Source organism: Cannabis sativa, chromosome X (assembly GCF_029168945.1).
Source record: "Cannabis sativa cultivar Pink pepper isolate KNU-18-1 chromosome X, ASM2916894v1, whole genome shotgun sequence".
NCBI lineage: Eukaryota > Viridiplantae > Streptophyta > Magnoliopsida > Rosales > Cannabaceae > Cannabis > Cannabis sativa.
In genome coordinates this window covers 34,028,158-34,046,519 of record NC_083610.1, presented here as the reverse complement: position 1 = coordinate 34,046,519, position 18,362 = coordinate 34,028,158, and the positions used below count along the sequence as shown (strand labels likewise).

General features: G+C 28.5%; 1 protein-coding gene across 1 annotated transcript; it reads left to right on the top strand.

The window, feature by feature from the left end:
• Positions 1 to 9,922: 9,922 nt before the first annotated feature.
• On the top strand, positions 9,923 to 11,498 carry LOC115713340 (E3 ubiquitin-protein ligase PUB23). Its single transcript, XM_030641823.2, has one exon. The coding sequence runs from the start codon at positions 9,980 to 9,982 to the stop codon at positions 11,345 to 11,347; it is 1,368 nt and encodes a 455-aa protein (XP_030497683.1). The 5' UTR covers positions 9,923 to 9,979; the 3' UTR covers positions 11,348 to 11,498.
• Positions 11,499 to 18,362: the final 6,864 nt, after the last annotated feature.

Sequence of the window (18,362 nt, the reverse complement as noted above, 5' to 3'; positions counted from 1 at the left end):
AATATAATTTGTGAGGGAGAAGACATTTATACGATGATATAAGAGAGATATATGTGTAAATATATGTGTAGTTGTAGAATATTTTGAAAAAATATATGCTTGGTATTCAAAAAAATATATTAATTATATTACGATACTTAAGTTGTAGTTTGTCACATTCTTGCATTGTGTGCGGTAGTACTTACCATAAGAATGAGTATGTGGTCCTTGGTCAATATATAGTTAATTAAATTTGGTTTGAACAAAGAATAAGTTAAATAATTATTATTATTATTATTATTAGTCAGACATATAATACTGTCATTATCGCTGAATTAATCAAAAATTAATACTCACCTGAGATATAGATCTAGTCAGGAAAAAGCCGCTCAACAGATCGCAGAATAAGCTAGCTAGATATATATATATTTATATATATATATATTTAGATATATATTAAATTAATTAAGTATTTAATTTCTAGTTTATTTATGTATGGAGAACATGTAAAGAGCTTATTATTAAAACTAAGCTAGCTCGAAGTCTACGCCGTGCGTAGTGTGAATGGTTTTTATGGTTGAATATATAAAATATGAATTATATGTTATTTATAATAATTAGTTGAAATTTATTAACTAATAATAAATGGGATAAACTGCGTTGCGCAACTTAAGATCTCAACTATCTATTTTAGAAGTTTCAACAGTACAATCAAGTATCAACCTCTTTTAATGTCAACTCCTCAGATGGTCGGCTCTATTACTACATCATATTTTATACCATTTTGCAAAATTACCCCTTTATTTTAGACATATTTTAAACTGCCCTCTTTCAATTAATTACTCTCTTAATTTATTATACAAAAACAAATTATAAAAAAGCAATTATTTTAGTTTACTAAATAGTTATCATTTTAATTAATTGTAGACATATATATGATATATATGCAAACATCCTTCAACTTTATATACAAGAAATTGGGATATTATAAATTGGTACAGTAATAAAAAAAAAATGTTTCCATGAGAGAGGCAAATCTGATAAATTCTTTATATATACACAGTCTAGGGGTGTTCATTGGATCACATCCAATGAATTTGGACCCATCCGATCCAATCCAATTATTTATTGGATATTGGATTTTTTTCATCCGATCCAATCCAATTAAATTGAGTCATCCGATCCGATCCGATCCAATGGATATATTGGATTGGATCGGTTCCATCCATTGGATGCTTTAACTAGTTTTTTATTAGATTGGATTGGATCCATCCAATGAATCCCATAGATGAATCCAATCCATTTTAACCACTATTTAGGCTAATTTCATTAAAAAAAATATATATGAAAAAACATAATTTAAAACTTAATAAATAATAAAATAATATATAAAATATTAAATAAAATAATTAAATATATAAAATTATAAATATTAAATATGATTGGATGGACATTGGATGATATTGGATTGGATTGGATCGGTTATCTATTGGATCGGATGTCTCATCCAATATCCGATCCGATCCAATTGGATTTTTAAAATTTGCATCCGATCCAATCCAATTATATGATTGGATATCCGATTCTATTGAATCGGTTGGGATTGGATCGGTCGGTTGGAATTGGATTGGATGACTTTCTGCACACCCCTAAATTACACACTACAAAAAAAAAATTATTTTTAGTCAGAAAAAAACTTATCACTAAAAGTAAAAAAAGTTGTGATTAATTATAAATTATCATTCTTATGTTGTGACTAAAAAGTTCGTGGCTAAATGTATTAGTCACAAAATTTTACTTTGTTATGACTAAATGTACTTTTAATTACAATACTTGTGACTAAAATTAAATTAGTGACAATTTGTAAATCTAAATACTATGTTTTAGTCACAAATAATTTTTTATTGTGATTAAAAGTCATATTTAATCAAAAAAAAAAATTATGATAAAAGGTTGTCACTATTTTTCGTTGTGATATATATATACATATATACGAAAGAAGTTTAAATGTCAAATATGTAGCATTATGGTTATATTTTTTTAACCATTAGATTATTATTTAATTATGATAATTAATTTAAAAATTAAATAAAATAAATAATAAATATATATTATATATAAATTATTTTGTAATTTATTACTGAACAAAGATATTTTAATAATGTTATTTTTTGCTATTAAATTATTAAAATATTTATAACAAAATTTTTTATAATTTAAAATTATAACACATAATTTTTCAATTAAAATTTTGTTACACATATAATCTTATAATTTAAAATTATTACACTTAATTATTTTTTTTTATTTAAAAGTTTAAAAAATAAAGAAGACCATCTTATGCTGCTCCTGCTAGATTGAGCCAACTGATTTTCAGGGTAAAGTCAAAAATGAGCTTTGGAAGAAGCAGTGTTCAGTACAACTATGATATTCGAAGCTATTCTTTTAATTTTGATGATGGTTTTTTAATTTTTTATCAGGCACAATTTCTTCTGACGTTGAAGATGCCATTTAGCACTATAAGGAACTCAACCATAGAAAATGATTCTTTGGATCTCTCCAAAGTTACCTATTTGGATATAAGTTTCAACTGTTATCATTTAACTTCCTCAGCTATTATCAGAAGAAGAAGAGGCGGGTACCTAAAGCTTCGGTCGCCAAAAATAAATGCATGCTTCGGTGAAGTCTTCAATCGCTGACAACATGCCCTCACCTAGGACGGTCGCTCCCCCATACCAATGTTTACATCGTCCACCATCCCTCGCCTGCACCGTTGAAGTCGTCGGTCTCTTAGATGTGTGCGACACCTCTGGGAAGAAATAAAGGGGAGAGAAGAAGAAGGAAAAAATGTATTAGGGTTACAATTATATTTACAGCTATATAAATTAGGTGCTCCTTTTTTATTTAGGGGAATTATCCCATATACTATTTTTTTGAACTTTTTTTTCAAATTTACGGTTTGGGTTTCTAAAGTGGTTGCACCGCTAGTTGCAATAGGAGTTTCTATACGATTTTTTGTTGCAATTTAGGTTGCAGCGCTAGTTGCAATAGGAGTTTCTACATAGAATTTCGTAAAAATACAAAAAAAAAATGTTTTGAAGTGTAAAAATGAAAAAGCCCATTTTATTTATTTATTTTAAAATGAAAAATTTTGTTAGGCATATCTTTTTTTTTTTTTGGTTGAAAGTTTAGGTGCATGTTTCTTTTCCTTTTTATCTTTTTAATTCTTTTGAAATGGATTTAGGCGCCTCTTAGATAAGTGTACAAATATTAAACTTTGATATTTTTTTTTATTTACTTATTAAATGTATATTATTATAGTTGTATTTTTCTAAAAAGAATTAGAGTTATGATATAGTGACGCGCCAGGTGAGTCGGGATATTTTTACTCAGTCACACTTGGCACGTCACTATAAGTGAGTATTGTTCAAATAATAAAAATTAGAAAATTTTGAGTTTTACTCTTTAGTGATCCTCTTTATTTTTAGTGACACACATTATAGGAGACTAACATCGAACGTTTAGAGACTAATTATACATGTCACTAAAAACCACTCTTCACTATTTATTGACCTCCACTTTTTGTGCGGTTCACTAAATAGTATCACTAAAAGGTCAAATTGTAGTAGTGTCCCTACACTGAATACTTTCTTTATTAGATTGAAAAGATTTAAGAGGAGAAGAATTACCTTTTGATGACTTTCCATTGAATATTTTACTTCCAATCTTCTTCATGTATTTTTCAAAGTTCATTACAACTGTTGCCATTTTATCATCATCATCTTCATCATTTGTTGCTTCATTTTCAATACTTTTGAAAGTTATGGTCTGTTTTTTCATTGGAAGCACTCGATTTACCTTTTTGATGAATCTTTTGATTCAATACAAATGTACGAAGAGACCCCATCAATTTTTCTACTTTCATAGAGCTAAAATCCTTTACCTCCTCCATAGCGGTGAGCTTAATATTGAACCTGTTAGGAAGCACTCGAATACTTTTTCTAACAAGAATAGAATCATCAAGTTTCTCACCAAGAGTAAAATATTCATTAGAAATATTAGATAACCTTTCATTAAATTCATATAAAGTTTCATTATCATACATCCTAAGATCATTAAATTTTATTTGTAACATAATGAATCGTGAACGTTTAACATCTGCAGTTCCTTCAAATTGAGTTTGAAGAATTATCCAGCATCTTTAGCAAAAACACAAGTAGAAACTAGTTCAATGAAGCTTTCCCTAACACCATTAAAAATGGTGTGAGGAGTTTTATTATTAGAGCTAGAAAGTTTTTCTCTTCTGTATAAAAAAAAAAAAAAATTAGATATTAACTTCATGTTTCCATTTTCACCTTTTTAAGTAGGAGGTGACCATCCAGACAAAATCGCTTAACATACTTTCTCATCTTGAGTTTTGATGAAAGCTCTCATCCTAACTTTCTAATAGGGATACTTTGAGTCATTTAAAAGCGGAGGATGATACTCCAAATTACCTTTCGCAAAAGGAAACATTTCACACAAGAAATTAAACAAAAAATAACTACAAGATCACACTAAAAGTATAGTGAATTCTTTTGATACTAATTGAAATTCTATTTTTATAATTACCAAGTAAAATTAACAAACAATTTAATTAATATGGAACTGTTATAAAATTATTTGAACAAAATTGAAACATGTTATATTAGAAAATGAACCCGATAGATCAAAATTATATTATAGAAAGTAAAATTGCATAAATTAAAATGACACACGATATTTTGTACGTGGTATCAGCAATCCTTACACATTGCTACCAATCTACGGGGTCACGCCCAGAGATAAGATTCATATTAGTCAAATTTCAACAAGTACAAAGTAATAGACTTAAACAAAACATAGACTCCCTCTAATGATTTTACTGCAAGCTTGACTCCTATTTGTTGAATGAATCTCCTTAAGACACAAAGGTTTGAACTCCGTTCAAATTACTTGATGAATGCTTGCTTCCTCCTGATGCAATACTTGTAGAAATCTTCTTCTGAAGATAGTGGTGCTTGTTTCCTCCCGATGCAAGACTTGTACAAATCTTCTCCCGAAGATAGCTGTGCTTGCTTTCTCTCAAAGAAAGACTTGTAGAAATCTTCTCTCAAAGACAACAGTGCTTGCTTCCTCCTGAATTAAGACTTGTAGAAATCTTCTCTCAAAGATAATGGTGCTTACTTTCTCTCGAAGCAAGACTTGGATGAACCTTCTCCCAAAGGTTGTTCTTTATGTTCTTCACTTTGAAATTTACTTTACATAAAAGTAATCACAAAGATACACAAACTCGCCAAGGAATAGCAAAACAACTATCTCTTACAAAAGAAACACTCTCTTCTAAAAATATAAGAAATTAAGAAGTGGAAGAGTTAAAACCTTTTGCTATTGGTCTAGGTCATATTTATAATGATAAATGGCACACAAAACCGAGCTCAAAAGGTCTGAATACAAAGAGAAAATATTAATTAGTTTCCTTATAAAAACTCACTAAATGACAAAATTCAGTCTGAACAGAAATAGAAAGTGCACAAACGAAATCCTTATCTGTCTAGTCAACATTGTGAATCTAGATTCCATTAAAGTCAAGTTCATCCCCATGAAATTTTTCTTGGACATTACACAACCTAGCTGAAGAGATTAATGAGATCATATCAGAAAAGGAATAAAATAAATCAATTACAAAGAAATATCATATATAGATATAGTATTTATTACATAATAAAGTATTTTATTCTTAACATATAAAAACACAACATGAGTAACAATATATTCTCAATTAATACAACATAGGTCATGCTTTACAAGCAAAAAAACAATCAAACAATAAATGAAAAATATTCCTAAAATGGAATGTAAAAATTTGTTCAAACATACTGTCAATCCATTCAAACAGATTCACGGAACATGAATAGATTTTTTAGCAAAATTTCCTTATATACATAAGGAAAGATACATTAAAGACACAACATTACACGATTTCCTGAATAAAAAATCAACGTTTTTAAAAAGTAATAAATATAATTACTTTCATTAAACATAAAAAGTCAATCATGATAATTTAAATAAGGAAACTCTATATTTATTTAACCAATATAACACAATCTCATTTTATAAAACTTTTCATAGCAAAATAAGATCTCAACCTTATTTTGAACATACTTACACATAATTAATTTTGTCATCTATACCAAATATGCCAACTAAAGACTTTACAAAAGTAAATTAATTCTAGAAATTTCAGTAAATGGAAATAAATATCAAACTTGTGGCAAAATATCCAAAATTCTCTTTCTTCACTTTTCAGTAACCTTAAATCCTATGGGAAAAATGGACATAAACAATTACCCAAACATTCTAAAAGAGATCTTGCCCCACTAATTAAAGATACTAAACCATATTTAAGTGACTCTAATAGTTAGATTGTCGAGTGCTATTATTACCGAGCACAACACATAAAAATATTAAAATACACATATAACATGCATGACACACCTAGAATTCAATAAAATTTCTGTAATTAAGTTATTTATTTTTCTATTGCCTACTTCTAACACTAGGTCTTATTTCTACTAATATACATAGAATTAAAAATAATAATTAAATTACTATTATAAAATAATATAAAATAAATGAGAAGAAAGAAGAAGAAGATGAAGAGAGAAAGAGAAAGTGAATGAGAATTTCTCAGTTGTTTATTCCAATGGGGTGAACACCTATTTATACAAAAGTATTGACTAAAGGAATGAGAAGCTAAATTAATATGTAATAAAGGAAAATACAAGCAAGCATTAATGGTGATAATTAATATGGTGATTTGGACATCTATAAATAATATTTCATAACACTCCCCTTTGGATGTCCATAAAAACTATCTCATTAAAAACCTTGTTGAAAAACTTGGTCAAAAAAAAAAAGAGTATAGTGTAAACTAACTCCCCTATATTTAGGCATTCGTGGAGATCTTCTAATCAACGAATTTTGATCTTGTCTGCCGTCTTCTCAAATGTTGATGTTGGTGATAACTTTGTGAATAGGTTCGCAAGATTGACACTTGATTGAATTTTTTGAACACCAATATGCATTTTCTTGAAATGTATAAAGAAGAATTTTGTGAAATGTGTTATAATTTTATCTCCTTAAATGTACCCTCCTTTTAGTTGAGCGATGCAAGCAGTATTATCTTCATAGAGAATTGCTTGTGTTGATACTTCTTTGTATAGTGCAATCCATAAGTTTTCCGAATATGCTATGTCAATGATCTCACTCCCACACATTCTCTACTTGCTTCATAAAATGCAAATATGTTAACATGATTTAAAGTTGCCTCGTTAAAAACCTCGTTAGGAAAACCCAGTGGGACAAAACATGAGCTAAAGAAAAGAGCACAATATATATTTAATATTCATAACTATTTGCAAGTTGCCTCGTTAAAAACCTTGTCAGGAAAACCCAGTGGGACAAAACCTGAGCTAAGGGAAAAAGAGTGCAACATGAATATGTCTCCCCCTCATGTACATATGATCAACAATCATTTTGGTGATAATATATCTCATAAGATTATTGTTATCACTTTTAAAATATCATCGTATAGTATATATGATCATATATTCTCTATAACTCTTGTAGAGTATATATTGACTTCTAAATAATAGATGAGGGGTTTCTGCAACATCCATATTTATTCAACTAATTGTATCATTCATGTGTGTACACAACTTTGTTCATACTAAAATTTAAAATTTTAAGTAGATATGAACATAACACATTAATGATAATATAAATTTTCATTTGTGACAATGATGGTACTCCAAGACAATATATTTATTTTATATTGTTGTATGATCTTAATTTCTATATCAAATGATCATATATCTATAATTCTGGATGCATATGAAGGACTTCAGGACTTCTCTACTAATGAACAAACTTTATACATTTAATATTTCTCGATATATATAAAAGAAATAAAAGTTTGCTCTTCAATCATTTATAATATATTTAAAAACTCTTCAAGAGTCTATCACAACGTATAATTTACGAATTTATATTGCATAGACAATACGTGTTTTTCAAATAATAATTTACTTACATGTCATTATTTCATAGAAAGATCTTTGGCATATAGTACGCGCGACTTTAAATTTATATCACTTAAGACATGTATTAAATTCTTTTAGAATTTTTAAATAAGGCATATTTCAAATTCTCACTATATTAGGAGCTCCAAATAAATAACCTTTTACTGTAATATTTATGTGACACTTATAAATCCTCATAAAATATATTCCAGACTATAATCAAACCATGATTATATTTTCTCAATATTAAAGCCTTATTTCAATCAATCTCATGTCTATGCAAACTTTGTACAACAATTCATTATGTACAAATACATATATGCAAATTTCTCATTAGAAATATTTATTTGCACACCCTACATGTCTTACTTCACTTTATGCGAGTAAACTTGCCTGGACTGCATCATAATATTTTGGCCAAAAACAGAATGTATGTCGATGATTCTCGATAAATCTAATACCATGATCCTTGCTATCTCATGTTAATTTATTGCATATGCAAGTATTCAACTTCTATATTGTCGACAAAAATTTCATTATATGATAATTTCCTCCCATATTGACATAACTTAAAGAAATCTCTTTAAATAATATATTTTTCAAATATGTTTATCATATATCGGTACCTATATAGAATCACTTCAGGGATTCAATTATGATCAAATATGTTATGTCTAACTCTCTTGGGAGTCTCTTTTAGAGTACCGTTTTCATCACGGTTATCATTTTTGAATCATCAATACTTTATAATATTAAGGTATCTCCCTGAGTACCTCTAGATTTAACAATTTCAGGATAAATCAAATGAACATTTATTAATAACTTTTACATTGTTCATTTACGCTTTAGGCGTTTTCAACTAATTCTAACTCAACTTTGAATAATATTGATTCGCAGTTGGTATATATCATTTTGAACTATATCGTTGTTATATACTTTGTGCAATGATCATTTTTTAAAAATTATCATCGATCCCAACTGCTTCTCTCCCCTTGATCGAGAGAATTTTAAAAAATTGTGATATGTAATAATATTAATACACTTGTAGGGATTTCAATATATCACAATGAATCAATATTTGTCTAAACCCATATAAACAAATATTATAAAATAACATAAAATAGATGAGAAAAAAGAAGAAGAAGATGAAGAGAGCAACAGAAAGTGAATAAGAATTTCTCAGTTGTTTATTCTAATGGGATAAACTCTTATTTATATAAAAGTATTGATTAAGAGAACGAGAAATTAAATTAATATGTAGTAAAAAAAAAATACAAAAAATAATGGTAATAATTAATATGGTGATTTAGACGTCTATAAATAATATTTGATAACAATTATTAATAAACTGTTAATTTTTTATGTCTAAATATAGGGTGATTACATGAAGAGGACACATTCCTTAAGTTCACGCCATTTCACCTGCTAAGTGTTAATGGAAACCGGACAACACGTCTGATTTTACCTATCTTTTGGTGGATGGGTCGGGTAAGTCAATCCTTATGGACCCAGTGGATTGGTCGGGTATGGACCCAGTGAATGGGCGTGGTATATTTACATGCTTGCAATACTACCTAATCCATCTAACTAAAATGTTAAATAAATAAAATAGTTGGGGTCAGATATATGAATATATCCAAATAGATAGAGTCAGATTTAAAAAGAGTTCAACTAAGATTATATCATGATCACCAGCTTTCTTGTATGTATGGATTGCATGTATTTAATTAACAGCTAGGAATATATATACTAGTAGATCATCAATTCCAATTGATGATTTGACTTTAATTTTAATGTTTTTCTTTTCAAATAAAAAATAAATAAATAACTTCAAACTTTGGACTTTCCATCTTGTTGTTTATTCAACTACTATATTTACGTTTCTATATAAAAACTCCATGAATGTGTTACTCTCAACTTCCTCCCAAAACAAAACAAATTGCTTAATAATAATAATTACATCAACGGCCATGGAAGAGTATCCACCGCACCATTTCTTGTGCCCAATCTCAAGAGAGGTAATGAAAGAACCCGTCACCATTTTCAGTGGCGTCACCTACGATCGAACAAGCATCGAAAAATGGTTCTTTACATACAAGAAGAAGACATGTCCGACCACCATGCAAAAAGCCTCCGATTTCACCTTAACCCCAAATCACACTCTCAATCGCCTCATTCTCTCTTGGCAATCTCCCAATACCACCACAACGACGTCATCTCCTTCTTCTTCGAATAGTAGTAATTATAAACACGAACACATGGTGGAGCTTCTAAAGGCAATCGATTCCTCTCCGTTTAAGGTCCGATCGTTGAAAGAAATGCGTTCTCTTCTTCAAATCGACGGCGATGAAGCTGCCAAATCGGATTTTATCAAATCCAACGGCGTACAAATCCTCTGTAAAATTCTTACACAGATTCTCTTTTCGGACGGATCTGATTTCGTTACGTTTCGAGCTTGTGAAGAAGCTATAGCAGTTTTATACCAGTTGGTTTCCGTAGTTGTTTTGTTATCAGAAAAAGAAGAAGAACATCAAGTGTTTGATTTATTGTCTCAACCAGACACAATGAGATCTATGGTAACGATGCTTCAAAAAGCCAGCGCAGATACGAGGCTCCACACTCTTTCAATTCTCAGAAACATAGCAAAGAAGACAAATTACGATTGGAACTCAGATCACGCATCACAAGGAACAGATTTCTTCAAGTCGTTGTTGGAGTTAGTCTCTGATCAAATCAGCACCAAGGCTAGCTCATCAGCTTTAGAGGTTTTGATAGAGATTCTAAGCAAATCAAAGAAGAGCAGGCTCCGAGCCATCGAAGCAGGCGCGGTGTGCGTGCTCATCGAGCTTCTCCCCGAATCGAACAGATCAAGATGCGAGAAAATGCTTTACTTGACAAAGCTACTGTGCGAATGCGCGGAGGGAAGGACGGAACTGGTTGAGCACGGTATGGGAATAGCAGCAGTGTCGAAGAAGATGTTGGAGGCTTCAAGGACGGCAACGAAGGTGGGTGTGAAGGTGCTGAGCTTGGTGTGTAGTTTTCATGGGAATGAGAAGGTTTTGGAGGAGATGGTTATGTGTGGAGCGGTAAAGAAACTTGTGGCTCTGCTTCATATTGATGGGAGAAGCTCAACCAAAGATAAGGTTGTGAAGATGTTTAAGTTGCATGCCAATTCATGGAAACGTTACCCTTGTTTCTCCACTCACTACAATCAATATTTGGGCTTACTTGTTAATACTAATGATAACAATCATCATATACAATAGTGTCCATTTTATTTCATTCCCACAAAATTTTTTGATGTTCGAAATTTAAATGTGTCACACACATATATAAATTAAATATACATGTTATTTTTATTGTAAGATCATACAGTTTTCAACTTTCAAAAAGATTAAAAAAAAAAAAGAAATACAAAAATGACTATATGGATAAATATATAAAGATATATATATATAATTGGTGTAATTTATTTCCCTTTCAATTTTGCTTTTTGGTTTTTTTGCTATTATTTTGATGTTTCAATTACTTGTACTTGTATTACTCAACTTATTAGTACTTTGGGGATTGTGATAAATTGGAACAAGTTTGACAGAATTTATATAATCATGTGTGGAATTAAAAAATCAGAGTGGTAAATAATTTTCTAGCCTCTGTTTAATTAACTACTAAATTCTTCTTTAGTGCTACCATTAAATTCCTAATTTCCTATTCTATTTCTTTCCCAATTAACCTCCTTATATTTTAGTGCTACGCCTCAGTGTTTCTTTTTCTGTTTTTTTTTTTTTTTCATGATAATGTTTCTTATATAGTTATAATATCAAATCTCTAAATTTTCAAAATAAAAATAAAAGATTTTGAATAGTGTATAATATCAACAACAGAGTTCTTACCATCTTAGTTTACTACGCGTATTCAAAAAAATTTAATTTATTTTCGATATTGTACACAGTTCAGAATTTTTTAAAATTTTATTAAGATGATTTTGTAATTATAATAAGTACTGTCACGAAAAAAAAAAAATCTTTCGACATGTGTTTCGAACGTAAAAGTTGAGAAATAAATTTTAATAAAATGTTATAATTACACTACTCATTTTTATTTTTTTAAAAAATTGTCACTTCATGAACAAATTGATGAAAATGAAAGCATGAATTCTTTTTTATCATTTTTTTAATTGTTATGTGTGCAAATATTAACAAAATTAATCTTAGAAAATTTTATTTGCACCCAAAAAATTTATAAGTATACCCCAATATTTAAAATTATTAAACTTACAATAATTTTTAAAAATTAGTTTTAATATTTTCTAATTTTTTTTTTCTCTCACATTAATTTGTATTAATTTTAATACCTATTTTAATTTTATTTTTAAAATTTTTCTTTTAAATCATGTATAATTTTTTTCTAATAAAATTTTACATAATTTTTTATTTTAATTTTTTTTGTTATAATATTTAAGAAAAATGTATTTTTATTTGATAGGTATCTTTCTAAAAATATGAATTGAATGAAAGAAATTAAAAAGAAATTAATATAATTCAAGATATACATTTTATGTAAAATAAAAAATATTAATTTAAGGTGTATTTATAAATTTTTGCTGTACAAATAAAACTACCCTTAATCTTATATGTCGGACTAATTTAAAATGGTAGTAATATCTTTATATATTAAAAGTACCTATCTAACGGCATTTCTTGGTTTAACAGAATATACTTTAAAAATAAAAGAATATTCTGTTAAATTTAGCGATGTTAGTAGGTTTGATCGTCCCGTTAACTTTCAAAAATATATAAATAATTAAACCCAAAAAATTAAATAATCTTTTTTTAAACGTTTAAAGCCAATAATTAAACCCCAAAAATATTAATATTAATATTGTTACACGATTAGCTTAACAGATTAGACTTACACAATTTTTTTTTTAAACCCAAAAAATTAAACAATCTTTTTTTAAACGTTTTAACCCAATAATTAAACCCAAAAAATTAAATAATCTTTTTTTTTTCAAATTAAAAAAAAAAAAACTACACCTATACCCACCCTAAATAACAATCATCATATAAAATTTAAACTCTATACAAGAAAAATAGTTTATAACCGTTAACTTTCAAAAATATATAAAAAATTAAACCTAAAAAATTAAACAATCTTACGTTTAAACTCAATAATTAAATCCAAAAAATATTAATATTAATATTGTTAGCTTACACGATTTTTTTTTAAACCTAAAAAATTAAACACTCTTTATTTAAACGTTTAAACCCAATAATTAAACCCAAAAAATTAAACAATTTTTTTTTAAATTAAAAAAAACTACACCGATACCCACCCTAAATAACAATCATCAATATAAAATTTAAACTCTGTACAAAAAAAATCGTTTATAACATAAAACATTTGAATAACAATGTGTATATTATAGGTTTATATACACAATTATGACATTCTTAACAATTAATTTTATAAAACATATCGTTTATAACATTATTTACAATTAGTCACTAAATTCTTAAACAAAAACCACAAGAACTTAAAGTAAAACTAATATTTACGTGGCTTGTCACGTAACTCTCATCTAGTATATATATATATATATATAAATATATATCTATTCTATATAAAGTGTGTCTATATAACAGAATTCTTGATTTATGAGAAATTCATGGTTGACTTTTTATTTATATTAAAAATAAAATGATTTATTATTAAAAATAAAATAGTTTAGGAGAAATTTATGGGTCACTTTTTATTTATATATAATAAAATAAAAATAAAATAAATTCCATTAAATCCAAAAAAAAAAAAAAAGTAAGGTTTTAGATTTTCTTTAATTACCGTATTTCTAACCCTATTTGATTTAATCAAATAGGGTTCATATATTGAATTATTTTTTATTAATGGGATTAATCAATATATGAACAATAATTTAAATTAATCTTATAATCTTAACTTTTTAATTCAATTAATAATTATTTGTCACGTAATTATTAAGTCTTTCCCTTTAATTTTCCTTTTGTTGATGATGCTAATTTATTCATATTTTCGTGTAGGTTCGACTTCAATGGGAAAATAAAACGGAGTACCTTACAACATATCTTCATAGACCAAGAATTATGAGATCACCCCTTTCATTCTGGGGTGACGGAGGGATCGTACCATTCGAGCCTTTATTTTCATGCTTTTCCCGAAGGTCTGGAGAAAGTTGCAATCAATAGGAAATTTGTTCTATTTCTTATATTAACTGAAATTTTGCTACTTTTTTTTTAATTTACAACTTTATTGTTTATATCTTATTAGGGACATTCATGGAAATTTTAGTTTCTTTGAAATATACAATTAATGAGCATTACGTTTTGATCATAGTGTGTTTTCTATGACTGAAAACCTCAATAATCTCTATCATTTGATATCAAATAAAATAAAATTATCATGATGTATACATTATGGTTATTTAATGAGTAATTAGTGTATTGAAATTGTCAAGGTGATATTTAGAAATGTTTATAATTGAATTGTTTCTTTGTCAAAATTAATATTAAGTATATTTATATGTTTATAGGTTTATCTATTTTCTCTTAGATCAATCATGCTCATATAGCAAAAAAATCATACTCATATAGACATGTTATTTTCATTTTGTAATTTAGATCTTCTTAGTCATTATTTAGTTCACTTAAACCTTTTCCGATTATAGTAACTGAAGTTTTGTTTCTTTTAGGTACTCTATTACAAAAATCTGTATTACATGTATTATTTATTTTTGACTATGAGGAGGTGGATTTTATTATTAGGAAACATATAGCGTGACAAATTATTGTTCATATACTGAATAATTATTTTTGATTAATGGGATACATATATATATATAACCGTGTATATTGAATTCTTTATTCAAATAATTATTTTTGATTTTTACGTGATTATTTATTGTTCATATATCTAGAACCCTATTTGATTAAAGTTAAGATTATAAGATTAATTAATTTGTGATTTCTTCCTATACACATAATAATAATCTCACCTAATAACTAATAATATTTTTTCTTTAATTTTTAATTGTATCACTTTCAAATAACATAAAAAAAAACTAGCATAAAATTTAGTATACGTGTCTCGCACGTCGCTGTTTGCTATATATATATATATATATATATATATAGGTCAAGATATAACGACATGATTCAACATAAAATACAAAAAATTAGGTGATATGTTTTATAATGGTATCATGTCTGTGTTTGAATTTAATTTTTAATAATAATGTCATGTTTATGTTTATCTAATAATCATATCGACACGATAGCATAAATTAAATAACATAGCTAGGTTTCTATATTTTCTTTAGAATTTTTGTGTTTATCTTGATAATCATGTCAATTTGACCCTAATTAATCGTATCATTTTAGTGATTAAATTTTCGATAGGTTTAATAAATGTATCATATTCGTGTTTATCTTAATCATATTATATTATAATCATGTCGATTAGGGCTAAACATTTAGACCTAAAAAAATCTTAAAAATCCACTCATCTAACTTGACTCGTTCCCCAAAACCTATTTAATTTGAGAACTTGTATAGCATCGAATCGGGTGTCTTTTGATCTATACACTATCGAATCGAGTTTGGTAGAACATGTTGAACCTGTTCGGATCCCGTGTGAACCTAGAACCCAAAATTAAAATAAATAAATGAAATCTTTATTACTTAAACTAAAAATTAGATCTAATTTCAAAAATAAAAAAAGTAAAAAAAATTAAAACTAAAACCAGATCTGATACAAAAATAAAATCTCTCTCTCTCTCTCTCTCTCTCTCTCTCTCTCTCTCTCTCTCTCTCTCTCTCTCTCTCTCTCTCTCTCTCATATTATCCATGAACTAGGTGGATGGACCAGGCAGCGGTAGAGGTTTGAACCAAGCAGAGTTGTAAATATCTCTCTTCTCGTTCATTCTCTTCGAACCAAATAACAATGGTAGCATCTCAAAGAAGTGGATTCATCGATATTTTCTCCTTCATTCTCCTTGGACTAGACGACAATAGTACTGCATCCATAGTTTTCTCTTAAGAAGAAGAAGAAGAAGAAGAAGTGAACCTACTATGGGTGGGTACTCTTTGCTTTTTGTAGGGTTATGAATTGATTATACATTTGTTTAGTTTTTATGTAGTGATAAACATATATAAAATTTATATATGTTCATATTATAAATAAATTTCTCTTTCGATTGGTTCGAAAAATCACATTTAATAAAAATAAAGTGCATTCTTGCGAAAATGCCCATTAAAATTTGAATTTGGCTCACCAAAATTTAAAACACGATTATATTTAAAATTTGAATATTGCGTTCGGTACATTAATTTAAAAATTCCAAATCCAAAATTATGAACTCAACCACCCAAAAACCCAACTCGGTTCAACCTTAATGTCGATACAAACATGACATAATAACACAAATTGAAAACCTTACTATAATTTACAACTAACTCTATAAAAGTTGAACAAACAACAAAGTTTTTGCAATTTGTAGAAATCCTCACATAGGAAGTTGACATGTAGCATGTACTAATGAGTGTGTGTAGGTAGAAGATGTTTTCAAAGGTGGAATAGGAAAAACCTCTTATTTGCTGGCGTGAGAAAAGACATGGGACACATGCTATGCCTATTTTTTGAACTTATATCTTGATCAGTTTATCACAAATATAATTTGTGCACTTTCTTTTTGAAAGAAAAAGGTATCCATTAAAATCATCATCATGAGTTTAGGATACAAGCTAGGTGGCAGTTAAAATTCTCAATCCAAATAGCTTCTTGATCTAGGCCTAAAACATACTTAGCTAGTTAACGAGTGGTTGCGTTGCCCTCTCAAGCAACATAGCTAATACTAGTAGTAGCTTGAGGAAGAGAAGATAGCAAGCTATGAATAATAAATACAAAGCCTTACAAATGGAGGTTATCTGTAGAACCACTACAACCCCTAAAACCACACAAATTTGTCCCTAACGATAATTAAAGGCGACAAGAAATGGAAAACAGAACACCGAATTGAGCTCTGATAGAGTTTTTTGACTTTGATTCTCATCGAAGCCATGGCAGGTCGAGGACAACCCAGGAATGGAGCTATTTTGGGGTTGAGTAACAAAGATAGAGGGAATTCCATAACTAGAGGAAATCGATCGAGTGCTGGAAACAAAGGTAAGAAACATGGACCTACCTCCTTAGATCTAGTTATTAAGACCAAATAAATAGCAGAGGTCCTGGGGTCTCCAAGCTGGATATTTCAGACTCAGAGGAAGAAGAATTACAAGAACATAAGATTCCCATAACCATTGAAGGAGTTGTTAAAGTATTGTCATCGAGAGCATCCATTTCTTACCTGCAGAAGGAACAGACAAACAAGATATTAAGAACAATTTTGTGAGCTTCTTGGGGGCAAAAAAAAGATGTGAAGCTAAGGCCAAAATTGGTAATTCCATTTCCCCTCCTATTTCGCATTTGTGAGGAGTTTAATAGTTTGAAGGGTGAGAGTTCAAAACAGAATTCAGTGGTCAAATTGAAATGTAAGATGTTGAGGAGGAAATTTTGTACTAGAATTTCGCAATGGTCTATAATGTACTAGGTGATAATCCCCCAATTGGACCATTTGAAGTCTTTGTAAGAAAGATGTGGAAGGACAAAGGGGTAGATAAGGTTGGAATGCTTAAACCCGGGGTTTTTATTATTAAATTTCGGGCTCTCAACACAAGAGATGAAATCCTTGATGGGGGATACCTATTTTTTGATAAAAACCTATTATTATGAATCCATGGGAACCTTATACAGATTACGATAAAGAGGATGTTACTTCGGTTCCAATTTGGATTCAGCTTCATGAATTGGAATTAAGGTATTGGGTTAAAAGACTCTCCTTAAGATAGCGGGACAACTTGAAACACCTATAATGTTAGATGAGATTACCAAGAATAAGGAGAGATTAAACTTCCTAAGAGTTTTGATTGAGGTTGGAATGTTTCAAGATTTTCTCGAGAAAGTATCATATATGAATGAATTACAACAAGTGATTGAGATTTAGGTCAAATATAAATGGTTACCAATAATTTGTAGCAACTGCTCAAGAATCACTCCTTAACGATTTGCAAGAAAAAAAAAAGAGAAAAAAGCGATTTGGGTTCCAATGAAGATGAATGAAGGCAAGGCAAACAAGACAAAAAACGTACAGGATGAAGATAGCTTTCAAAAAGTATTGAGCAAAGGGAAATAGGTCAAAATTAAAGTATTTGA

Excerpts from the sequence above, each read along its gene's own strand:
- LOC115713340 (XM_030641823.2), top strand. The coding sequence starts at position 9,980 with ATGAATGTGTTACTCTCAACTTCCTCCCAAAACAAAACAAATTGCTTA.